Source organism: Falco rusticolus, chromosome 6 (assembly GCF_015220075.1).
Source record: "Falco rusticolus isolate bFalRus1 chromosome 6, bFalRus1.pri, whole genome shotgun sequence".
Classification (NCBI taxonomy): Eukaryota; Metazoa; Chordata; class Aves; order Falconiformes; family Falconidae; genus Falco; species Falco rusticolus.
The window spans coordinates 28,738,819-28,756,507 of record NC_051192.1 but is presented as its reverse complement, the minus strand read 5'-3'; the positions used below and the strand labels follow the sequence as shown (position 1 = coordinate 28,756,507).

Genomic DNA, 17,689 nt, shown 5'->3' with positions numbered 1-17,689 from the left:
CACAGCTGATGCTCTGTTTAGCATTTCACCCAGAAAGTACAAAAGAGAAGGGATACTGGCAGGACTGGTTTTGGACTCTGGACTGGACTGGAGCTCTGTTTTTCACCTTACCTGTGGTTTTCTTACTGTGCCGCTGTATTCACTCTGCTGTTCCCTTGGATATCCAGATAGCCAAGGTTGGCTCACATTGCACTACTTCTGTTTATTTTATTCATTTATTAAAAGTCTCACTATATAACCCACCTTGCTATTTGCATCACTGAATGATTTGTTTCTAGGGAGGTAAGTGATGGTTCTACTGAATTTCACTGAATTTTACTTGACCAGTCACGTTCTTAACATTACAACTAAAAATAGCTGTTGTGATCAGCAATTATGATCTCAACCAATTGCCAAGTGCAATGAATTGCCTGTTTTATCTCTTCCTCTGTGATGTGTATATGCACATTTCTCATGCAACCTTCTCTTGGAAACCACCATTGGGAAGAAGTATTTGTAAGCTTTTCCATGCAGATTTACTGCAAGGAAATTAAATATTACTACTACTTGCACTCACCACTGGAGAAGCACAGAAAAGAAGTGGCTTGAATATGGCAGTCTAGCAAAAACTTACAATAAAATTAGGATTCAGATGATGTATTTGGTATTGGCCTGAAAGATATTCCCTGTCATCTTCAATCCCATTGTGATGCCCAGAGAAAAGGCAGGATATAAGTATGCTGTGGGTCAGATACAGCTCACAGGCTCACAGACGGACTACTTTGCCTTGAGTAGCCTGTAGCACTCTGCTAGAGAGAGGCCCACCAGAAATCTCAGATCCAAATAAAGAAACTCAAATTAACTTCCCTATAGCTCAGGCTTATCTCCAATTGCTGTCTGGCAGATATAATTTGAAATGGACATTGTACGTACCCGAGAATATGTTCACACAGGAGCCTGCAATAGTCACTGTGAGAACTAGTAATTAATAGCAGAATCTTCCCAGCACTCTTCAGTTGTTTCAGCCACTTTTTTACAGACTCGGGACATCTTTGTAAATATTTGTCTGGATGATTTTTCACTTCTGGGAAATATGTCCCACAGTCTTCTAAAAAATTAAAGCATAATTATGTATTATCCAATCCTGCTCACAAACCACTTAATCCACACAACAAACATCCTTTTATGTGCAAACAATACAATTTCAAAAAGGCAAAGCAAAGTCTAAAATTTTCCCTGGGTTGTAACTCAATATAAACCAAAAACCCAATCAAACCAAGAGGATACACCGTAGCAGAAATACATTTGTATGACTTTTCTCATTTATTAAGGTATTTTCATAGTAATTTTGTTTGATGTTCTTTTGCTCATAAGAGTAAATAATACATAAATTACAGATTGTAGTCTTACATAGCAAATAATTACTTCCTGTTACCTTTGCTCAATTTTTTGGATACTCAATTTGTGATTTTAAAATGAATTTAATGTTTAGAAAATAGTATGAACCTGAAATTCCCAAGAACATCTGTTCAGTTACTTCTGACACTTCAGGTTTGCATTGTATGATTGATAATATCCATATTAATATGTTTGCACTTTTCACAACTAGCACTTTATCTATGAAAGGTTGATAAAACAAACTGGCAAGGATTCACAGGTATGTGGAATACTAGGAACTGACGCAAAAAAACCCCCAAACAATTCCAACTCCATCTTCAATAATCCTATTTTTGCTGAATATAACAGCAACAGAATTTTGCAAATACACTCGGAATGTAAGTTTTTAAAAAGTGTGCAATAACACTAGGTTGGCAGTAAAAGTTACTTATTAAGTCACCAATAAATATTTACCTTATTACAACCAACAGCTGATTTATCAAGACGTCAAATTAACATTAAATTTACCTTTTTTTTAGCATTCCTATGATCTAAGACTACCTATTTCCCCTGTTCTCAACCCTCTATAACCAAAAATATCAAGCCAGTTAAAGGTCTAAAAAGAAATATAATAATTGTAGAGACAGAAATGATACCAAGTATTTGGCTCTCAGTCTGTGAGTGTTATAGTATAATGAACATCGTCATAGGAGATTATTTTTCTTCCAGCATTTGTTCTATATGCAACTGTCTGTGGTCAACTTTGCTGAATGATTTAATAAATCCCAGACATTACTTAGCCTTCTGGTATGTGAGTAATGCTGTCCTCTAGTTTGAAAAAATAAGATTTAAACCACTTGAACTTTAGCTATTTAATGAAAGAGAACATGTATGTTTGAAACTGTAGTATCAAAGAAAGACTGAAAGATGCTGGGTGCTAAACATAACACTATTTCATAAATTACACATTCAAACATCTACAGATGGCAGGGAAAAAAACTCTCCCAAAAGAAGTTTCAAAGTGGCTGTTATCACTGCCACTAGACAGGAGACGAAAGCGTCTTATTCTCTGTGCTGTGACTTGACAGATTTCTTCCCATAAGCTACAAAGTGGAGTACCGCATCTGAAGAAAGTCTCTCAAACAAAATCTTGCAACTCATAACCAGGTCACTATTCCAGATCTTCATAGTATTTAGGTCAGGCTGTGTAACAGCCTGTACCAGGGGAATATGAGCCTGTTCCTGCAGCCAGCATTACGGGATGCCATGACATTTGCCTTGAGAGCTAGCCAAGACCAAAGATTTTCTTGATTAAAGCAGATTTAAAAAAGAATGTTTCCTGTAGTGTTTTCTCCCCTCTCCTTCCTCGGGTGTGAATATTGCTTGGGGTGAGCAATATAGTTTTCAGGAGAAGAAGCTGCATTATTTTTTTCAGTACTATCATTAGCAATTATATTTCATATTCTATGCTATGACAATTTTTCTTCTTCGTTGTTTTGGAAAACACACAATACATGAGAATGAAGGGGGATGTAAACAAAGCAGGCTTGGCATTAGTTCTCTCGGGTTAAAACAATTAAAAGAAAGATGGAAAAGTTCATTTATATATACAGTGATCTCTCACTTTTTACTCAAAGGTAAAAAGCTATGTTTAAATGATCTTTACCGTTGGACACTCTTTCTTTCCTTATTAAATGCTTCCCACATTCTGCTGACCATTCTTTAATGTGCAATTGATTTAAAGACTTTGAGTTAATTTAATCAACACTGTCTTCTTTGTTCATACTCTGCGCAGTATCTGCTACGTGATAAATCTATGATATCTGGCCTTTGAGTTACATTTGCATTGGAAAAGGTCAACAACTCTGGATTCAACATATGAGCTGAAAGACAGTCTCATTCTAGTTTTCTATCTAGTCCCTGAAGCCCAACTATTAATTGCAGACAACCAATGAATCAGTTCTTGACACTGGGATCTGAAGTTTGCCTCTGGGCTGTTTGCCATATCAGGCAGAGGTACCTCAGAAGAACTCTCATTAAGGCATACCCTACTGTAATTAGACCAACATGGCCTGGGAAAGCAGAGTTTCACTTAATTCCTAACATACTATTGTGTCTGGTGAATTCAGTTTGGTCAAATATATATTCATACCTGTAACGGAGTTTAACAGCCAAAGCTTGCAAGATTGTATTGAAAGCCAAACAAAATAAAAGTTGAAACCCTTGCTCGTTACCCTGGGGCAAGAGCCAGTTTTGAGGAGGACAGCAGAGCCACAGGCACCTTGTTGGCAAAAAACAGTTGTGGAAGTTTTAACATGTGATGGAGAAATAGCATCACGTCAAGCTTTCACAATCAAATGGACTGATTGGACAGTGAGAAATAAAGCATTTTTTCCAAGGTTATATATTACCATTATGCCATATGCTGCACTTTATTTTTCTAAAGCAGGAAAACCATAAAAATAATAAAAAACCTCCATCAAGCAAAGAGTCAGTGAGAAACTGGAAAAGAACTAATTTTACCAGAGGCAACAGAGGAAAGGAGAAAGTGAGTTAATGGTAATAATGTGATTTTATGGAACTGTCATACACTTCTGTTCTTGAAAAACAAAGAAGTAATTCTTCAGACAAACACCATTCTTGAGAAATGTCTTTAGCCTGCAGTACCTTTGTGATAATCCTTATGGGCCACCCAAGTTTCAAAATACTCTTAAAAAATGGAACTATAAGCATGCTTTAGAGAAGCTTTGTTGGTCTACAAATTCACTGTATCAAAATGGGGGTCTTGTGGTCACCACCAGATCTACAAATGTCAGTTCACTGTCTGTACACCACTTAAAATATCTATGTCTTTATCTCTCTGTTTTATGAATATCACTTAACATACAGCTATATGGACATTGACACGTATTAATGTGTAGCCACAAATCAGTGAAAGCAAAACGACAATAACAAATGTCCCAACTTTCACCTCGAATGTCTCTATTGTTTTCAGTTATCTGCATGCATGCCAAAGCCTACACTAGTAACCTCTGGCTCTTAGGCTGTCTGAACACTCGCAAAATACAAGAAAACATTTCATAAAGAACATGGAAACAAGAAGACTCTGACAATGGACATAGCAATCAAGACATTTACCAGCTGTGATTGCACGAGAAAACTCAATCCAATAACATGGAGCAGGAAAGCGTCTAAGCATTTAATGCACAACTTTGTAATTTATTACATGTATGTTGCCATGGAACAAATGCAGTTTTGCAATTTCCATTCCTGTTACTGAACGACTTGGAGGTTATCTGAAATCTCTGAAATACAGCCTGGGATAGCAAATTAGCAATTAGCCTCTGTAGGAATTTATAAGCATCTTCCAAATACACTTTCAAAAATAATAATTGCCTTTGAAGTCCATTAAGTAACCTTTAAGAAAAATGTATTTCCTTTTTAAGCAGAAGATAGAAATATAAGCCGTTAAAATGAGTTGTCTAGAACTGCCACATATTAAAGTCCTGCAAAGCCTCTTATCAGATCTATGTCCTGTTGTATTTTCAAAGCAATATAATTTCCTCTGCGTATTATCAGAGGTTCTCTTAGTGTCCAGTTTGAGGTTTGTTTTTTCTTGTCTCATCTGACATTGTAATTTGATCAAGATGTTCTTTGCATTGTCCTGCCTTTCAGTTGTGATAGCAAGTGTGATGGGAATTATGTATAGCTGGAAATGCAGAACCCCCAGACCAAACTCAGAAAGAGCCTGTACAGTGCTTGCCATGACTGTCAAGAAGCCTTCCAGCACAGACAATAATCAAGTCTTTAATCCACCCACCCACCTCTACTATGGTCACAAAATAATGTTATTGAAGTGTGCAGTTTGATGTTCTAATATAATACCTGTATTTGGGGACAAAAATAATAGTGGATTTTTGTGCTCTTTGTTACACCATTTCTCTTGGCAGGGTCAGTTGACACTCCACTGGCTCTGGACTCCTTTGGATTCAAAGTCTGTAAATCTGCACTGCCAGGACACTGCAGTTTTCATCCCTTAACTTTTAGCTGGATTATAAAAAAGGCAACTGTTCAAGAGGCATGTTTCTGGCTAGGTTTCAGTCCAGAACTAAACACAGGAACACAGTGTATTTTTTAGTATTGTCACTGCTTCTAAGAGGCACCTACTTGATTGAATTAAATATAATTTATCCGCTATTTATTCGATTTAGCTAAGCAGAGGGGTATGAGGCTAAAAAAATTCTGAGAATTCAGCCAAGAAAAATAAACTTTCAGCTGCCAGTTGGTAGCTTGTATTTAGTGGCTTTAACAACTAACCATCTCTTACAATGAAAGTAGTATTTGGGGATTTGACTTTTCTCTCTTTCAAATTCAAAGGCAATTTGATAGCTTAGCTATTGATACCCATAGCCAGATTCTCTGCAGCTCTGATGCAAGTAAGAACTTACAACTCCTCCCTAATTTTTGTCTGAATGCAGGCTTGTAGGTAACAGTTATTAATTCGATAAACAGAGTAGAACTGAAATAAAGTGTTACTAACAATGATGCAGACAACTATATTCATTGCATATTGCTTTCCACTGTGCTCTTACAGCACTTCAGGATTTTTAGTTACTAGAGACACTTCTTTGACTATTGTTGCTGTCTTCTTCCCTTGTCTAAACAAACACATCCAACAACTAATGTAAGGTTCAACCGAAACACAAGAAAAGTACCTTCATTACAGAAGATTTTGCAAAAGAATTTACATTTCATCTAAGCAAGCAGAGGAGAAAGGGGGTGACAGCTGAAATTACATTAGACAAGTTGTCTTACATTTCCTTTCATTTAAGCTCAAGTGTGTATTCTAGTAGGAGCAGCAGAAGCAAAACGAGAGGCAGAGGGAACGAAATGTTAACATAAAGCAAGATAAGAAAGCAGAGTGAAGCATGAAACAGGAATGACTGGGCAAAATATTGTTACATTCTGGAGGCCTGGGTTCAGGCAGATACCAGGAGCAGGGAGAAGCAGGAAGAGATAAATCATCCCTATCCCTCCCCCAGGAGATAAAGATGTTAAAAACAGAATAAAAGGATGAGACACCAGGAAGATAGGAGGTTAGGAAGAGGCAAAAGTCATAAGAGCAAAAAAAAGAAGTGTGGTGGATGTAAAATATTATGTATTTTTAAGTTTTCTGCAATTGTCTCAACTCCTTACTGTGCAGTTTCCTAACAGACCAGAGGCTCAAGGATCCTGGTCCAGTTCAGGCAGGAAGAATACTAGTTATTTACACCTCTTAATTAATATGGAAAGAGGATACTGAGTTTGGAGACAAAGGAGATGCTAGTATTATGGTACCAAATCTCTCATTCTCACTGAAAAAAAGAGAGAAGCAGTATTTCTGGGAGGAGAGAAGGGAAAAAAAGGAGTATGGGTGGGTTGCCCAGTGGAGACCAAGAATGCAGGACGACACCTCAGTGAGTTGCTGCCTGTCATGAGGCCAAACTCAGCAGCATAGCATGATGGACCCCTGCTTGCTGTAGCTAAGAGTTAGCTTGTGTGCCCTGATATATGAGTGGTTGCCTACAAAGCAGAGTATCTTTCAAACTATTCTTGTATGTACAAGTGGAACAGAATGAGAAAGAAAAGGGAAAAAACGACAGAAATCAGACAGAAGAGAGGAGCTAGGAAATAAGAAGAGCAATTAGAAATAGACCAGTATTAAGGATAAATTGTATTCTATTAATAATGCATACCTACAGATAGGGAACATGTATCAGTATGGCAAATCAAATTAATGAGAAAACTTTTCCTCCTATTTTCTCAGAAAAGTAAGGATTTCTATGATCACAAAGTAAATGCTTTGCATATGGCCCTTCAGTTTTGAACAAATCACGTACTACCGATGGAAATACAGGATCAACTGATCCTCTATTTCCCTCTTTTGCCTGTGTATCTGTTAAAGAAAATGTATACAGCTCATATAACCTTAACCTTCTTAATATTTTTAGCAACGTTGAGCTCTTGTCAGGCTCATATGATAAGATCATATTTTATCATAAAATATGATAGATCATATTTTCTAAAATAATAAACTGTTTCCCAGTGATGACAACTCTGTGTTCACCTTGATTAATTTCAAGGGGGTGACCATAAGGTAAGGATCTGCGGTGGGCTGGGGAAAACATGACTACTGGGATTAATAGTGACTGCAGGGCTATACAAATATTTAATATACTGAACAAAACACTTTAGCAGGACACACACAAAACAGCACCTCTGCAAGCACTTCATGGGTCACTTCCTCTTCTACTTATTTTCTACTCCTGTGGCCTACAAGAAGCTTACTGCAAAAATTAAAATGCTTTGGTTGCTAAAGATAGGTCTCAAACTAAAAGGAAGCTGAATGCCTAGAAGTTCTTTGAAGGAAGGCAAGAGCAGCTGTTGTTTCTTCCGGCCTGATATAATGATGCAGGAACCACCACACCCCCTCCCACCCTTGTGTTTCCGAGGTGAGACATCCATGCCAAAGGCTGTCAGGAACAGTACTGGACCTTTAGATATATTTAAATGGAAATCATAATGTCAAATTCAGAGGCTATTGCCGCTCTGCCATCTCACAGCTGAAAAACACCCCCTACCCCACTATCTGTGTTTCACAGCAGACCAACGACCTATGATGACCAGCCCAGAACCTCAAGGTTGCAAGTTTCAGGGCTGGCCCTAACCAAAGCCAACTTCAAGATGAGGCTGTATCTTTTCTTGAAAACATAACCTGGTAACTACTGTTTTCCCAAAAGCCTTTCAAGCAAGCTTAAAATCTACCATTTTCTGAAACGCTTCACTCCTTCCTATCCGAAAGAACAACCCCATTCAGTCTGCTTCAAACCTTCACCCTCTTGCTTCCTAATCCTGCCCCATCTCCTATCGCATCAGCCGTGTTCTGGCTGCAGAACCATCAAGGCTCCTTGAAGTGCAGTGCTACAGTCAGACACTGAAATGGTTTTTTGCATGTAGAATTATTCTTGCTTCTTGTTGAGGTCCATGGACACCCGAAGAGAAAGCCAGGCTATTTTCATATGTTACCTGTTCTTCTTAGCATTCCCAAATGGCTGAGTCTAGCCCAGACCACTTCTACCTTGCTGGTACAACTGCTCCCACTACCAGTTAGCCCTACTCTGCAGTCCGTGTCCTGTCTTATCCCATGCTTGCAGATCCCTTCCTTTAGTAAAGGGTAACAACACACATTTAAAAAAAGTAATGAAAAGCACTTTGTACGTTGCAAAATTTTCAGACTGACTTCATGTGGACTGCTAAGACATGACATTGGTTAGAAAGGTGTCTAGATGTGGGTAGTTCAAATGACCTGCCAAAGTTTTGTATAAACAAAACTTGGAAACAGCATTTCTTTCCTTGTTTTTTCTTTTCCTTCTGGTTTTATGTTAATATTTACATCAACATAGCACTGTTTCCACAGTACACTACAAAGCAGGAAGAATGTACTTGGGAGGTAGGACAGGATCTGCTGCTACAATTTAGAAGAAATTCTTTCTCAAAATAATTCACTTCCTTGCTTTACATTACCATGCTAGTTTGCAGTATAACAGACCAGATTTATCAAACCGTATGAGGTCAATTAATTTGTGATGACAATCTTGTAGCCCATGGGCTGAGCACTAAACCCATGCAGAGGCAACTACCATTTTTTGGACAAACGTTCAGTTAAATCAGTCTGATTCTCCAGAACTTCATAATCCCTACTGCAATACGTTTTGTTCGATTGTCAAGAATGTCTTCCTATAGGATTCATGCAACACACTTAGCTATGATCAGAAGTATAAGACAGAAGGGTGATATAGTGATTACTCAAAGCGATAAAACCCACATTTTTTCCTCCTGTTAAAAGATTTACATGGATCACTTGTTATATAAACCAATATTTAGAGGACGACAACCCATCAGTGAGAAATCATCATAAGTATTCTGGAGATCTCCATCTTCATGTATATGCAGATTGCTGAAGCTAACAATCCTTATACATTCATTTGTCATACCAGCTTGCTCTTTTCCATAGAAATATATTTGAGATTATTCTTCGATATACATTGTAACTATTTGCACTGAACACCTTCTTTTCCCAACAAACTTTGTGTACTTAAATGACTGTTAAACTCTACCTGAGGCCAATTCACAAACCTTTAAAATATATCCCCTGTATAACACATCATAAAAAAACTGCAAAAGAATTTAGGACAGAAGGAGGAAATTGTTTTGTTCAACTGACTACAACTAAGCAGGTGGGAAATGGGATCTGTTCAGGATGCTGCTGTAGTCTAAAAGAAATGTTGGCACCTAATTTCAGAGGAAGTCAAATATTAGAGTACATTTTTGTATATACATCTGATGAGGCTTGCTTGAGTCCATCGGCTTGCATGAAACTTGCTGTTGTGTTTGGTGTGGAAATGAAACGCATAACGGAGAAATAAAACGCAGTCAATTGATATTTTATAATGACACCCAGACTACAGGTTGCTGATAAACTTAAACTAAAAGTTTATTCAGCTGTACTGCTCCACCAAGAAGACATTACAGGAAATCCCCTTTTCTGTAGATCTCAAATTAAAATAGTTCTGGGGAGGAATTGAAACTCTTTTTGAAGCTTTGAAAGCACCAGCTACTTTAAGGCACTTGTTGCAGAAAGAATGAAGTAAAAGTTGTCCGAAATATTTTTACTGCAAGCAGTAGTGTCATATACCTTTTATACATGCATATGCATATACTAAAAGACACACAAAGAGATATATACGTATGTATGTATACACATTGTACAAAAACCCTGTATTTTTTCTTAAAACAAGAAATAATCTTTTCCTGACTCCCAAGGAACTCCACACTGACAATAACAAATGGTGTTAATTCCATCCTCTGTGTCTGCAGTTGCAAATTTTCCAAATGGGTACAGATGTACCAAGAGCTGTATGTAGATTCCAGTTTTGCTTGCTACTTAGCATTCCTGTACAGCTGTCACATCCACACTTCAACAACAACTTGATGGGCAATGGGAAACTGCAAGCAAAAAGCACCACAAGAATGGGATAGGGGGAAGAACTAGGTGTAAAATGAGGCACTTTAAATTGAATCAAAAAAACACAGCAGAAAATAAAAGACAATACAGAAGAGTGTAACAGTAAGGGAGATTTGTAACAGGCTATTTACCTTTCATCTTATGATTAACCTATATATCCAGAAAATTCAATTTACAAATCGCGTGTGCTTTCTGTGATCTCATGGTTTTTCTAACTTACGAGTAATGTAACAACTACTTCTTCTGTAGGTGATGTACCAACTCCTGTTAAGCTTATTATCAAATTTATAATATATATAAATATATAATGAAAGACTTACTCTTCTTGCCTGGGATCTCACACTAGCTGTCCTGTTACTACAGGTCTGAAATGACATATATACCAAGTACTTTTTGTGATTCTGACCTATAGAGCTTCATGAACCACTGGATGAGACTGCAGAAGTGTATTTCCAGTCCCCATGTATTCAAAAAGTATTAACAGGATGATGTACTAAGAAGGACCATCAGGATAAGATCCAAAGGCCCTAAATGACAAGAAGAGAGTCAGGCTGCATCTAGACACCGCAGTGAGAGGCAGTATAAAGGCATTCATTTATCTCTAAGAAGCCAGCACAGCTGGAGGGAACAAACCCTACAGGTACGCGTATGTTTCCCATACGAACAGTTCAGCCATACAGCACTGGAAGGAGAGCGAGCGACTTCCCAAGCTGGACACTCGCCCCCGCAGGCGGCATTTCTCCGGTACAACGTGCGGGTGGCGCCACCTAGCGGGCAGGAACCCGGCTCGCCGGCAGCCCCGCTCCCCCGGGGGCAGCCCCGCTCCCCCGGCCCCGGCCCCCCAGAGCCCCGCTCCCCGGCAGCGCAGCCCCGCAGGCGGCGTGGAGGAGGATGCCCTCGGGTGGGGAGCTGCATCTCCAAGCACCAGCGCCTCTCGGTTACCAAGACCCATCAAAACACGGGTGTCGGGAGGGTAAACCCCTGCTGCTTCCTGGGTTGCTCATTTTTTCGGTTAACCTTTTCCTTTTCCCTATTTATTGGTCTCCATGAAGGCAGCAGGGCCTTGGGAAATCCCCTACAATTTTTAGATAAAACTTTTAAAAGACAGAACATAGCTGAAACAAACAGCTCTGCGGAAATGACCCCAGAAGGCAATGATCTGCCAACAGCAACCACCAGAAGTCAGGGTGCGAGGCAAAGCTTAATAGCAAAGACTGCATGATTTGACAGTTTAAAGTTAAATCTAGAAGAGAAACAATAACAGTCGATCAAACATGTAGAAGGCTCCTGCTCAGGGAAAAAAAGAAAAAAAAAGGAATTATCTGTCCCCGGAGACCAAGGTCAATGACTCAAGAAGCAGTGAGCTTGTATTTCTGCAAGCCTAGATTACAGATGATAAGAAAGTTCCTAATTTCAAGGCTATTGCTGCACTGGAAAAGCTGCCTAGGAGGTTGTATGATCTTTGCAAGTTCAGGTCTTTAAAAAGAGGCTAGAAAATGATCTGTTAGGAAGTGCACACCTAACCCACCCCTTTGGTAGTGGTAGGCTAAACGCAAGATACCCTCTATAGTTCCTTAAAGTACTATTATTACATATTACAGATGCATAGGCACCCCCATCTCCACCCTTTGCTTTAGTGAATGATGCTAGTGTTCCTATTTATCCACCTCACCTATGGATATCCACCTCACCTATCATCATGTCAGAAACAAAATTTCCTTGTAGGAGGTAAAAGGAATGAATTCAGCAAGGAGCAGCAGCATAGCTTTTGACTTCTTGCTGTTAACAACACAGTTTTGCCAATCTGAACAATACACAAACCAGAGGTCTGACAACTTCATCAAAACAAAAGGGAGTCACAGACTACTGACTTCATCCTACTTTCACTGCAGACCATCCCTCTCCCGTTTGTACCAGATAACTCTCCATAGGAAGGCTGAGAGAGGAACATTCCATTTCTAATGCCATTCTTTTGAGCATAAAGACCTGGTTTTTTTATTGTAGTGCTATCAGCTTGAGAACAAAGAAAAAAAAGTGGCTTTCTAGAAATTAAGATGTACAATCTCCTATAAAAATGTTTTTAAAATTGCAAAATTAAATTAACTAATTTTGTGCAGAGCCTGTGTGTTGAGTTCATCACTCTCTTACGGAGAATGGAAATGAAGAAATTATTTACAATGATTCCTTAAGCTCTGTTGGAAAGGTCCTTGCAGGTCAGTTTGTCTACCAGAATTTTTTAGTTTAGAGGCCAGGGAAATCTGTTTAAAAGTTATGAAGAAAAATCTTCCAAGTCTTCTATTTGGGATTCTGCATTCTTTTCTCTCCCGGTTTGATTCTTCATCTGTTTTAACATTATCCAAACATGGGCAAACAGATCAAAAGTCAAGTTGTAAGTATCACTTAATGTAAAATAGATCCCAAATGAACAGTGGCTAGCCCAGAATAATTCCGGGAGTGAGCATGAGGAGGAAAAAGGGTTTCTGTAAGCAGAATTGTGCAAGAAGCAATTATTTTTAGCTCACAAATTTCTCTGGGATTCCAGATTTTCCCTTGCCCTGCACCAGATTAAACAGAAGCCCTTAAAAAACAAGAAAAATAAAGAATGGAGAAACACATGTGCACATGGACTGGACTTGCTTACTACGCACAAGTCCATTTTGCAAGTCAGGCAGAAGTACTGTTTCTTTGTTGCTGAAACATGGTTCCAGTCTGATGAATCCTGGAGCTGATATGATTTTGGTTTTGTGCTTTAATCTCATTTACCTGACCTTCGCCACTTCATATGGCAACAGGGACTCAAACTTTACAATACCTCTCTGCGTGTGGGTGTCCTAATCATCAAACCTGCAATTACTCTCTGTATTTCAAGCTTATCCTTCGGAAATCTGTTAGTCAAAACTGCAACCTAAATCTTGCAGAAAAGGAATGATGTGAACACAGGCCTTCTTACATGCCACATAAATATCTGACTAAGGGTACCTGATAAGCTTGATCTCTCCTTTTGCCTCATTGTGATCAGAAATTAAGTAACTGTTCCTCAGCCAGTTCCACTACCATTTTCTTATAAGAAGTATCTCAATTTTTTGTTTCTGTGCCAGAGTTGCAGAGATGCTAGCATGGGCTATTCAAGGTGATAGCAATCTTGCATACAAGCTGCAAGAAACTTGCTGTTAAACATTTAAACAGCTACATTTACAATTAGGACAGCAGAGTCCGAACTTTTTTGAAGATACATTTTGATACATGTCTAAGTGTGCTCTGGCTTTAAAAGAGACCTCTTACAGCAAGCGGATGGTACTCTGGATAGATTGCATGTATTTGGACAAACCACCTTGCCATTTCAGGTCATCTGTAGGCTCTATTAAGTGAGAACTCTTGGCTTTCTGTGGCCATTTTTGCATTGATGTCTGCAGCTGCTAGCAGGAAATTCTCGTAATTTGAGGCAATTTATATGCTTGACAAAAAGTATTAAAAGCGTCTACAGAATCTTTCTTACATTTCCAATGTATCTACAGAATGTGCCTTACGGCTGAAAGCCTGTTGCTCTTTCTGTTAATTCAGACTTCACCGGGCTCAGCCCCTCAGGTCTTCTGCAGTGGCTGGCAGGCAGCGGGTGCTGGGAACCCACAGCACTCGTCACAGCAGTGGGCACTCCTGGGCATCCTGCTGCTGTTCTCCAGGGTGGGTGGGCTGTGGAGCAGGAGGGTTTCCATGGATCTCCTCTCCACCACCAATAGCCCTGCTCCAATTCCTTGCCCCTCCCCCCTCAATTAAACACTTATTTGATGAGAAAAAACAGTAGGCAAGAGCCTGGTTACCACTTGAACCCTCGTTAATCTGCAAGGAAGAAAGTCCTGCCATTCGAAGCCCACTTACACGGGGCCAAACAGGACGGAGTATTTACGAAAGTAAAGACTGCATGAAAAATTTGTACTTACACATTTAAAATGTTTGTAGAGGCAGCTTCCACAGAGCAACAAAACAAAATAATGAAAAGTGGGCATATGATTGCACATTCCCTTACAATGAAAGAGGATAAAAAATATTTATGAAGAAACCAGATGCCACACAAACAGCTCTTTTGTTTTTCAGACTGCAGGACTGGTTATTAAATCCCAAGAAAACAGACATGTAATGAGTCCTGCTTCAGCTTTAGACTTTAAATTACCATTCCTGCCAAAAGCAATGACATATGCACAGTGTGTTTGCATGCAGCTAGCTCTATACATTCTGCAATGAGACTTAACATTTTCATCCTTGTTCACTTATTTTTTGGACTGACACCTGAATATTAATGTCAGATTCTTCTGTTGATATCATGCTATATGGGGTTTCTTTTATTACCTCCTTTCTACTAGAAGATATGAATGGAGTATGAAACATGTAACTATAAATAATGCGGGTCTCAGACTGTTTATTGTGATACAGGACACAAAGCAGAGCTCTATTTTTATCATTAAAATGCACCTATCAGAACCAACCTTAAATTGTATCAGCACTAATAGCTATGTCACAATTGCTTTTAAAGAGGAATTTCCCTGCTGTATAAAGACTCCTTCAAAAAGAAAAAGAATTAGAAATAAGGTTTTCTTTTTCCTTTTAAAATGGAAATTGTCAGACATCAGAAACCATTTGAGTATCAAAGACATGACTCTGTCTGATAATACTATACCAGGTGCACAGCTTAGTACAGAGTTAGACCAGTAGATAAGATAAGCATTTTGGAATGCCATAAATACATTAGAAAACTAAAGAGAGTAACTAGATGACCTTTAAAGGTCCCTCCTTACCCAAACCATTCTACGATTCTATGAAATTGTGTGGTGCTTCAGTAGTATAAATTATGAAATTGCTAAAGAAGCTGCATGTATAAGGTGCAACACAGTATTTACTTGATAATATATAATCTTTGACATAATTGCTAATAGAAATTTTTTTTAATGAAATGTGGGCATATGCTTGCACATCGTTTTATAATGAAAAAGGATAAAAATTGCATTAAATTATCTTTGAATTTCTCTTTTTACATTCATACTCTTCCCATGGTTAGACAGCCAAAGTCTCTGTGATTGTAAAAGGTGATGCTGGTTTTCTCTGAAAATTCAGAACTTTTGGCCTACTGTTTATGTCAGTATCCCGGGATAAGCCAGAAAATCTAATTTAATGCTGTTAGTGTTTATTTCCTTTGCTCACTGCATACAAGAAATAAAGTCTCTAAGAAATCAGACACAGGTGTTTTTGTCAGTGGTATGTTTTCTGCATTTACATAACTGAATATAAGGTGTCAAAGTGAGGACAGACACACAGTGCCTGCATCCAGCTGTTACAACCTCAATCTGCCTTTCACAGAAATTCAAATTGTGGGAATACAATTTTACTGCTGGCTAGAATGACCAAGTGTACAATAACAACTATACTAGAAAGTAAAATGGAGGAACTCATAAGACAGCAATTACAAGATAGTAAAATGGAAAAATACGGGATAGTCTAGAAGAATGAAATATATCCTCATAAGTGAGAAGAACTGAAAACTATCCAAGAGTCACCTGCGTGAACAGATTTGGTACAAGCAGCACTGAACAACAGTCAATATTTAGGTAAGCTGTAATATGACTGGAAAGATTAGTCAATTGTGAGGTGCTTTGATATGGTAGCTATTCAGATGCTAAAGATGAATGCCTCGTTTGTCGTTATAATGTGACGGGTTACTGTTCATGAAATCAGCAATGTGGCTGCATTTATAGACTAGAATCATTCATCTACAGAAAAGCATTGTTAGAAAGTATGAGGACAGCATCACATGCTGTTATGAATGGAAAAATATAGAAAGGTTATAATAAATTTTTTCTTGGAATTTTTATTTAACCTTACGCTCTTTCATGATTAGCTCATCACAATCACTGTGGTAATAAAAGTCTTTTTTGGTTTATCCTGGAGCTATGGTTGCATTCTTGCTTAAATATTTTTGCTCAAAGAGTGTAAGTACTATATAGAAACAAAAGGTATCATGCCATAAGCGGTCTAAGCAATTTCTATCTGATTCTTTCTAGCTTTATATGCTTCGATATGTGTGTAGCTGTTACTACTTGACCACAGCTGACTGTGCACTACTAAGAGATATTTTATAGATTGATAGAAGCATGCATCTTAAGGATTTGTTCATATTCCCATGACAGAATTTACACTGACTTCAAAGGGATAAGGGTCTTCGAGGACTGATAAAGAGACTGACCATCAGTTACTGAAATTTTATATATTCAAAAGACACAAGCCGATTTTGCTCCCACTTTTGCTCTCATTTTAACTCCCTGCGTTCAGACGATTGCAAGTGATCAAACAAGCAAATCTAAGCAGTTACCATCTGGCAGCTGAGAACTTGTACCTGCATACCTGTTTTCTTTTCTCCCTCATTTAGGCAAATGTGTTATTTCACCATGGGGACAGGTTTAATGTGCACATACACAATTAGTCACTCCATCTCACCTGACAGGCAGTAACTTTTTATGCCACTTGCAAGTCCAGGAACATGCCCCATGTAACATGCCAATCTAAAAACACCTTTCACAATACTCATCTGGGAAGTTTAAACTCTTCCTTTCCAGCTTCTTTAAAATGTCCCTTATGTTGGCCAAACAAAATGGATATATTACAAGTCTGGGAAAAGCACTCTGGCTTATTAAGCGCTGAAAACTAAACCAAACAGGTGACAGTATTTCCCCATGGTGCAGTAAGATGCTTGTCTGAGCGACTTACAATCTTAGGCATGCAAGAAACGTTTCAATTGCTACATACAATTTTTGTCTACATGGTATGTGTCTCAGGTTACTCAGTCAACCTTATCTGAGTTCTAAGCACATATTCAAATTCTAACTACATCACTTCAAATAAAAAAAAACAACCTGAAACAGAAAACTGGCTTATCCAAAGTTTTGTATCATGTTAAGGTAGAGAATTCCCCCACCCCCAAATCATGCCATAATATGGCATATCAGCTTTGTGTGTAGTAGATGAGAACTGAAGGACCATAACACACCTTATACTGATAAACGGAAGCCGGAGTTCATTTTTACAGAAACTGTTCAAGTTCACGAGAAATTTCAACTTGCTTGCTCACCAATGAAGTTTTTAGTAATGACAGCTTCCTGATCTAAATGAGAGAGCAACTGAAGTATGTAATAATCCACTAAAATAGATACAAGATAAATAATTTGGATAGTTGTGAAGGAGATTGTAATCTCTCTATGACTACCTTTAATCTGCCTTTCCCAG

The 17,689-nt window shown here is 38.4% G+C and overlaps 1 protein-coding gene across 2 annotated transcripts in view; it reads right to left on the bottom strand.

Moving 5' to 3' along the window:
• NT5DC1 (5'-nucleotidase domain containing 1) overlaps positions 1-17,689 on the bottom strand; it is a 148,539-nt gene that overhangs the window by 48,311 nt on the left and 82,539 nt on the right. For both annotated transcript variants that reach the window (XM_037391260.1, XM_037391259.1), the window contains exon 7: positions 913-1,087. In XM_037391260.1, coding sequence (XP_037247157.1) covers positions 913-1,087 — 175 coding nt within the window. The remainder of the gene's footprint in view (positions 1-912; positions 1,088-17,689) is intronic.